At 39.3% G+C, this 9,571-nt stretch overlaps 1 protein-coding gene across 1 annotated transcript; it reads left to right on the forward strand.

The window, feature by feature from the left end:
* Positions 1–194: 194 nt before the first annotated feature.
* LOC309693876 (uncharacterized protein) lies at positions 195–9,183 on the forward strand. Its single transcript, XM_082513482.1, has 4 exons — positions 195–300; positions 1,623–1,727; positions 7,285–7,881; positions 8,233–9,183. The coding sequence occupies exons 2-4, from the start codon at positions 1,710–1,712 to the stop codon at positions 8,911–8,913; spliced, it is 1,296 nt and encodes a 431-aa protein (XP_082369608.1). The 5' UTR covers positions 195–300; positions 1,623–1,709; the 3' UTR covers positions 8,914–9,183.
* Positions 9,184–9,571: the final 388 nt, after the last annotated feature.

Here is a 9,571-nt window from a genome sequence, read left to right on the forward strand (position 1 = left end):
CCTGCAGAGAGCAAAATCTCTTAAATAAATGGGGGTAAGCGTAAGCTGAAGCCATCTGATGTTTATGTTCATGAATATAACACACTGAAACATTTTGTCTTTGTTTTTATTGTTTATTAAAATACTTTTAAATGTCTAGTTTTAGTTTAAGAACCATCTAGTCCAGCAGGTGGCGGTAATGCACCTTAAAGCTCTAACCGCCAAAGAAAAACCCCAAAGAAGAAGAAGCCGCGAAGTTCCCGCTTCATTGCGTTTGTGTTTTAGTTTATTTTTCTTCCTCATCTAAAGTGAAGCACTAAGGTAACTTTGATCTGAGTTCAGTCAATCTTGAATTTAGCTCCTGAGTGAAGTTTTCTGTTGCTCTCCTCGGTCTCTGTTGTCAGTTATTTGTGAACCAGTTGAAAGAAAAAGCCTCTACATCAAGTCAAGCTGCTATAAACTAATTTACAAGAAAATATTAACAAATGCTAATGAAACACAGAGAAGAAAACAGTGTTATTATTAGAAGAAAGCTTTTAAATTAGCTAAGTGTAATCAGAGTTTCTATTATTTTATTAGTCTGTTACTAAGCGCTAGTTAGCATCTCTGTCACTGTGTGGCACCTGCATAGTTTTTGAATGCAGCGTGCTATCCAAGCTAGCTAGCTAGCTAGCTAACGCCAGCCATCATCAATATAAGGTCACTTCCAGCGCCAAAAAATCCAAATATGTTGGCGGTAAAAGTGCTATAATGAAATCAATTTAAAAGAAAGGTAAAAAATAAATGTATTCCAGACTAAAACACAGCTGCCTTTGTCTTATCAGCAAAGTTGTGTCAGCCCACAGGGCATGTGATTGTAAAAACTGGCCTCACTCTGAGAGGCCTGTTGTTAGAATCATCTCAAAGATAATTTGATAAATTCTGATCAGTATTCAGTAAATGAGCCTGATTAACTGTTAGCAAAATAATAATGATAGGCCAGAGATACCAGAGATTCATTTTTAAAACAAATACAGCCTCGAACCCCAAGAGGGGATCTGTGTTTTAAAAGTACTGCAGAGATTTTAAAATAGAATAGAATAGTCTTTTATTGTCTTTGTACATATTCAACTAAATTGTGGGTGCTCCACACCAACTGTGCATGGAAAACAATATAAATAGTAAGACAGTAAGAATAAATTAGAGGACAGGTTGCAGAATGCTTGAAAGTAGTGCAATGGACTTGATATAAGTAGAGAATCGGAGTGTGACTGAGTGATGAGGGTTACTCAGATCATGGCTCAGATTTCTACACCCACTCAGATAGGATAATCTTCCACGGCACACCTGATCAGTTCTCACGGCACACGTATATATGCCGCGGCACAGTGGTTGGGAAACACTGTACTCGTTTATGCAGGTCCATCGATTGTTCTGTTTTTGTTCTTTGCCAGGGCTTTTTTTAAAGAGGAATTGCTCTCCTGGTACTGGTGTGCCATACTGCTGAATTTGGTATCGGTGCTCAAACCTTTTGTGTATGTTTTAAACAAGTTGCTCACCCAGGGAAGCTAAAATTTGTTGTTTGTGCTCTCAGATGAACATATGAGACACTTTGACTCTTCAGTGCAGTGTGGAGCCTAACAAAGTTCTGTTTTGTGTCCCAGCTGATCAGCAGGAGGAGAAGAGTCTGACGGAGCAGCAGGGGAACATTTACGCTACTTGGACTCAGCTCAGCCACTGCAGAGAAAACAATGAGTTCGACAAAGAAGGTGACAGATACTAGTGTTAAGAAATACTCCATTAACCCTTTAAGGCCTATTGGAGCAGGAATGCTCCGTTTTGCGTAACAATTTTAAAATCCCGGTAGAACTGCACTTAAGCTAACACAATTATTTTATTTAGGAATAGTTGTACTTACATCTTATGCCATCAGCTTGCCCTAGGTCACGTTTCCTTCCACATATGTATTTGCAGAAATTGCATAAAAAGCACTTGCAGCAAAAAAACATAATATACCAGAAACACGCTTTGCTGTTCATAGCACTTCCTATGTTGGAATAGATGCCAGCGCCTGGTACGCCTAACTTTAAAAAGTTAGGTGTACCAGCACAAAAGTTAGGCGCACACAAATTTTATAATAATTTATATAATATAATGTGTTTTTCTGGATACACTGTGCTTTTTCAGCATTCAAAGATTGATGACACCGTGTCAGAGCACTGGCTATGAATTTCAGAAGGATCAGGCCTTAACTTAACAGAAAAGTTAGCAATAGTTCTTTTCCTATTACAGCTACATCCACTTCTGTCGTGCCTAGGCTGCTCACTAGGGCTGGGTATCATCACTGATTTCTATAATCCATTCGATTCCGGTTTTCAAAGTCCCGATTCGATTCAACTTAGCCTCAGACAGTCAGAAATATTATAATTCTGATCATTTATCAGTACTGACTTCTTCAGAATTGTGAACATCACAGCAGATGCCTTTGTGTGAAAGTAACTGAGAATAAAACACAGAAAAACATGAAGGAGATTTTCCTTGTCTGGCTTTTTATAGCAGATAACCTTCAAAATATTCTACAATGTTCTGCATATAAAGTTTAAATTTCTTCAGTATTGAACAACAGAAAAAATAGGCTTTCTTGTCCGATGTCATTTAAGTGAAAAAAAGAATAGAAAAAGACAGCAGCCACAGCGCCGTAAACAGCGGTAGACTGGTGGGTAATAAGCGAATGAATAATACAGAAAACAGAGATTGGAGACGGGAAACTGTTCTTGAAGTACAGAGAGAGAGAGAGAGAGCTAGCTGTGCATGAAGTGTGATTTTAATAGTCGTGGAAGCAAAACAGCAAAATTCATTACGACATTGATCAAATGTGAAGCGCAGTTTGCTGCTTCTTTTGCTGCTGGCTCAGTGAATTTTGGTTGGAGAGAGACAAAACCTGCAGCTCAGAATCAGCGCAAAAAGACGTAATCACAGCGTGGACCGGACGCATCAGGATCGCTAAGCTGAGAAAGCCGAGAAAGACAAAGCTGATTCTGATGCGTTGGCTCTGTGTTTACGTCTTTGTGTGGAGTCCGTGTACCTGCTCTCATTTGCTGTTTGGTTGTTGTTGAAATGGTTTTGTGAGCTTTAATCTGAGAATCTGGCGTTTCTGGCAAAACACAGTTATATTTAAAAGTCGATTCAGGATTTAATGAATTGATATCGCTTTATTCAAGCTACTCACCTCCCACTTCCACCTGCACTTTCAACTGGACCACGGCCAATCAGAGAGGTCCCGCCCCTTACTATCTCTGATTGGTTTAGTCCACGATAGGGGCATAATGTGTGTCTGTTGTTGACCACAGGGAAGGTTGCAGATTTTTTTTTTTTTTTTTTTTTGCTACCCGAACATTTGGTCGCACAGGTGCAAGCAAATATATTTTTTAGTCGCACCACTGAAAAATTTGGTCGCATTTGCGACCAAATTGGTCGCACTCTAGAGCCCTGCATTAAGGGCATGTAAAAATTAGAGATGGACCGATCCGATATCACGTATCGTATCGGTTCGATACTGACGTAAATTACTGGATCTGATATCGGAGAGAAATAAAAAATGTAATCCGATCCATTAAATTTCAAAAAAGCACCTCACAAAACTTGCGACATGGCGTAACTCGGCTCATAACCGTAGCACGTCGGAGCAGTGTGCTCACGTGATAGAGCGGCTGTGTGTATTTGTAGCCTCGCTACCAATCCGGCATTTCATCTCCGAGGAAGTTATCCCAGAGAGAAGTAAAGCAAGTGTGTAAGTTCGTCTCTGAATGTTTGTAAAGCATTCCTGCGATGGAACATATATGGAGCGACTGCCTCTTCTCTCCCCCTCCCTCTCCTGCTGCTACTTCAGTCATGAAATCATGATCAGCTGATCGGCTTTTCTGTCGCGAGTCCGTCTCTCTTGTTTGTTTATTGCCCACTTCGCGCCAGAAAGAGGAAACCAGCAGCTGAACAACAGCAGCACGTTTAACCTTGATAAGCTGTTGTTAGAATTTATTTAATATTACTTTCTACACCAGGATCCTTTTCTAGCTGACGGCTGGTAACTGTGCAGGGGCGGATCTAGCAAAGTTTAGCCAGGGTGGCCGATAGGGCATTAACAGGGAAAAGGGGGCACAAAGACATCCTTTTCTTTCTTATTCTCATTTAAAATGTCTAGATTTTAATAAATAATTATCTGAATCTTACACCCAAAGTTTTAATCTGATGTAAAATGTATAGAAGTCCATGACTGTATATAGTAACTAAGCCTAATATACCCTAGTAAGCTTTACTACTTTTTCCTTTGGGAAGGTACCATCTGTGCAGTCTGCAATTCTGTTGAAGAAAGATGTTGAATCTATTTAATTATTCTTGAAAAATAATTGATTTCTGTGAATCTTTTTTCACACTGCATCAAATTAAAGTTGATTATGTTGATTAAGCATCATGAAGTGGAGGGTGGGTGATTCCCTATCTATTTTTTTTTTTGCTGGGAGTTTTAGAGCCCTATTATTTAGGTTACTTACTCCTTAAAATACCAGAATAGGGAGGATGGAGTAGGATTAAGTGTATTAGATTGATCACTATTACTGAACTATGAAATATTTGGGTGCTGTGTATTTTTTGCATACAGGTATAACAGAATAGCTTTAGTGTTTTGTTTTTTAACTTGAGTATGAACTTATACAAAAACAGCAAGATATTAAAAAAAAAACAGTTCTGTTGATTAAAAAATACGGATTCATATAGGTATCGGCAGATATCCAAATTTATGGTATCGGACATAAAAAAGTGGTATCGTGCCATCTCTAGTAAAAATATAAACATAAGCTCTTGGTTCTATGGTAGGTCTTAAAGGGGTAAAAGATGAAGTACTGATATATATATTATGCAAAACTAACTGAACCTTGTGCTATATTAATGTAATGTAATATTCATGTAATAATACAATGCCTACATTGTAGAGGGTGACTTTGCCTCTAAAGAGGAAAATGGGCAGGGAAGAGGTTAAAGTGGGATTCAGCAGGATTCAACCCTAAAATCAGCTGTAGTGGCTCAGTGTGGGGAAAAGAGTCACAGCTCACAATCATTTCTATTGAGAGCTCCAGTCGATGTTCTTAATGTACAGGCTGTGATCAGCTGACCTGCTGCTCTCTGTGGATGTACACAACTGAATTCAACCAGATGTCTGCAGATGTTTCATGAGTTGTCCTGGCTGATTTCCATCCTCTACACCAGGGGTGTCAAACTCAACTGCACAGGGAGCAAAACTCAAGGCACACTTTAGGTTGCGTGCCAAACAAGATAAACATTTATTGAACACACTAAAACCATGTTTTTTAAACAGAAATATGAATAAAAACAGACAGGAATTTTATTCCAGAATAAATAAACTTAAAAAATCAACTTTAACTTTAAATGTTTTGATCTTCATAAAAATATATCCTGTCAAAATTATGCAAGTTAGAAATATGAACATGCTGCAAAAACCCCAGAAAAAATAAATGAAAACATACACAAGGTTGGAGCTGCATGTAGACGGAGCTGGGGCATTGCTGCAGGAATGGAACTAATAAACTGTGCAGGCCATTCAGTGTCGTACTTTGCCTTGAGTCTATCATTACACTGCAGCTCCATCTGAATCTGCACAGGTGCAGTTTCCACGTAAAGAAGAAGCTTGAAATTCTCTTTTTGTGCTTCACAGTCACCAAAGCGCCGCGAACTCAGTGCGCTCAGTTTATCAGCAAAGTGCGCCGACTTGGTTCAACATTACTTGGCAACAGGGAAAGTGAGACAGGTTGCACTGGTGCATTTGTGACAGCTTCACTTGAAATGCCTTCACTGCATCATACATGCCATGTCCATTGTTAAATCTCCCAATTCTTTTGATCTTTGGGCTGAAGGAAGGACAATACTCGGTGTATAAATGCTCAATCAACAATCTTTTATTCCATACAATTCAACACTTTTGAGCATAAACCATCCGGAGGGGAGATGAGCGCGGGAGGGTGTCCGCCTGATCTTGAAGCGTCTGAGTGTTTCTCACATTCTTATAGCTTCAGCCCCCCTCCACCTAGTCATAAAACCTAAACATTCACATTCTTTCTCTCTTACGGCGCCTAAGTGATGGCCTTGGCTCCCTGTTTTATCTCCTCCTGATGAGATGGGGCAGAAAACCTCTCCGGTATGCTCTGTTCTCTTCTAATCAGACAAATAAGGCCATGACTCTCTGAAAACAGTATTTCTTATACCTCAGCAGTATAATGCATCATAAAACAATATCACTCATTCACAATAAATCAGCAGTCTAATGTAATACAAATCAGTTTAATAACTGTAATAGTTGTCACCTTCTTCAAAGTCAGGAGAATAATGCAAACTAAAACTACATAATAATTTCACTATCTTTAATTAGGGGTATAACGTGGCATAAGATAATATAATAATCTCACACCATGAACTGACAGATTTCCTTGCTGAGCTCAAAAACTCTATTGAGAACTTTTTCCCAACTCAGCCAACGGAACTCTGTATGATAAGGATGTCACCAAACTCTGAATCATAGAAGGATGAAATTGACGGTGATTTAAACCTTTAAACTCAGATAAGATTTACGGTTTGTGTTACAGTGATCGTTACATGCTCCATTTATAGGACTTTACCACACAGCCTGGTGTATGATGCAGGATTGGATTTCATGTGTTACTGTTTAGGCTCAAATCAATTTGATCTTTGAAGCCCGCAGTGATGAAATAACTCCCCTCAAATGACTTAAACCAAAAGTAACAAGCCTGTGTTGAAAATGTAAGGAGTAGAAAATACAGATTTTTTTTTTTTTTTTAAATGTAGCGAGTAAAAGTAAAAAAAAAACGTCAGGTTACAGTCAGACTCTGACATCATCCTTCACTGAACCAAGCTAGTAACTGTTACATATGATTTATTATTATCGAATAAATTATACAATTATAGAAATATATAATAGGAAACAAACAGGAAATATAAAAAAGTACAGACCTGGTAAACATTTATTACTATTCTGAGTGTGTTAGCGTTAATATTTGTGTACAAGCAGGAGGGATGGGCATGATTTTAGAGTGTTTGAACAATGATTAATTATCTTTAACAGCAGGTTGGATGTAATGTGTTACTACTACCAGTAGGTGGGGATAAGAGACCTTTAAGGTGTTTGGTGCCACACTCCACCTTCAGGTTTAAAACTAGTGTTAATGGAGGGAGTTTGAAGCTTCAGTTTGTTTAATGACTGCATTTCACTCACTGCCTCTGTTTGTATCTCTGTCACTGCAGGACCAACGTGGACCGAGAAGTCAGCGCTCTCAGGAGGCCGACAAACCTCACAGAAGAAAGAGAGAGAAAAAAAACACCTGTGACGAGTGTGGGAAGGATTTTACCTGGAAGTTTAAACTAAAACAACATCAGCTCATCCACACTGGAGAGAGACCGTTCAGCTGTGACTTGTGTGGAAAGTCGTTTTCCTGGAAGAATTCCCTGAAAACACACCAAGTCATCCACAGTGGAGTTAAAGCTTACAGCTGTGATCAGTGTGGCAGAGCTTTTATTCACAGTAGCCACTTACAGAGACATCTAGTTACCCACTCTGGAATTAAGGCATACAGCTGTGACATCTGTGGAAAAACGTTCAGCCAGCTAGGGTACCGAAATATACACCTACGCATTCACACCGGAGAAGATGTGTACTGGTGTGATCAGTGTGGCAAATACTTTACAACAGACACACAGTTACAACGCCACATGTTTACCCACACTGAGGAGAGACCTTATCAATGTGACCTGTGTGAGAAGACTTTTAAAACTCCACAGTACCTGAGAGAACACCAACAGATCCACACCAGAAAGAGACTCTACAAGTGCAGTTACTGTGAGGTTTGTATTTTTATTTTATTCTTGTAAGTTCAGTCTGACTGTTTGGAACAAGTCTGCTCATTAAATTGTGTTAGCATGTTAGCACTTCTGCTGCACCGAAGAGTAGCTCTGAGCCATTATTCAGGTTTTCATTTCATTTAAGTGTAAGTCAGATGTTACTGTAATATTAAATAAGTATTGCTGTAGTATTATGGTGGTAGTATTGTAGTTATTGTAGCCCAGTAAACTGAGTGTGTTAATCGAAACAGTAAAATGTAATTGGACGTCTGCAGAGATGCTCTTTATTTCAGGCGACTTTCAGGATAAAAGTGTTGAAGGACTGACTTACACGGTCTTTGTGTCTTTGTTTAGAAGCAGAGCGACACAGATGGATCCACTTCTCAACCCTGTCATCGCTGTGGTGGTGGGAAAGACTTTCGTTGTGACATCTGTGGAAAAACTTTCAGTCAGCAAGCCAGCCTAAAAATACATCAACGTAAACACACTGGAGACAAACTGAAATACTGCAAAGAATGTGGGAGAAGCTTCCCCACATCAGCTGAGTTAAAACAACATGAACTCTTTCACAGTGGGGTCAAAAAGCACCTCTGTGATCAGTGTGGGTCATCCTTCACCACTGCAAGTCAGCTTAAAACACACAAACGAGTCCACACAGGAGAGAAACCATACAAGTGCAGACACTGTGACAAAAGCTTCTCACAGTCAGGTCATCGTAGCAACCATGAACGTACACACATGGAAGGAAACTACAGCTGTGAGCAGTGTGACAAGAGCTTCAGTAATCTCAGTTCATACTCTGCACACAAACGATCCCACGTTACTAATAAACTGTTTCACTGTTACCACTGTGCCAAAACATTCACTTCATCATCTGCTCTGTGCAAACATCAGCGCGATCACGCAGGGCTGAAACCGTTCCCATCACAGGACGACAGCGAATCTGAAGAGAGAGAAACATCCTCTTCTGGTTTCAGAGTCCAACTTAAAACCCTGGAGATCAGGCTCCACAGAGTTCAGGTCGGCTCTCCTTAAGTTTAAGTTAAAGTTCTAATGAGGCTGTGAATCAAACTGTTCCTATAGTTCAATGTTAATCTTTATAAATTGTTCTTCTGTAGTGTTTGTGTTCAGTCGTTACCTTTTTTTTCAGTGGTTGGATTAAAAATCAGTTTCAGTTGAAGTTTTTATTGAATGTATTTTGTTAAATAAAGTTAAAAAAATGTTAAATAAAGAATTGTTTGAACGACAAAGATTTTGAGCCATGATGTCATTTCCTGTATTTCAGAGTAAAGACTGAAGTGACGAATGGAAACATGTTTACAGTCATGGAATAAACACTGATGGGTCATCTGTAGGAAGTACTATTGCTGACCTGACAGACTCGACCTTGTTTACAAAGAAAGAAAGGAGCTGATGACATGTGTCAGCAGAGGCTTTCAGGGTTGTTTAGAGTAGAGCTGATAGTCTTAAAGAGAACACGGGGATTTTGACAATTTAACACAATGATCTGAGAAAAATGTCTGTTTCTCTCATTTTCACCGTATTCTGATCAAATTTCCAACATTCTTTTAACATGACCGGTACCGGTCCGTGAGTCGTTTGGTACCGGGCCACGAGAGTTGAGGCTCAGGTGTGAAATGTATGGTTTTCAGGGTTTTTATCGGTTTTCAGTGTTATTTTGTTAGTGTTTTTA

The sequence above is a fragment of the Aulonocara stuartgranti genome, assembly GCF_965226115.1.
Source record: "Aulonocara stuartgranti genome assembly, chromosome: 18".
Lineage (NCBI taxonomy): Eukaryota > Metazoa > Chordata > Actinopteri > Cichliformes > Cichlidae > Aulonocara > Aulonocara stuartgranti.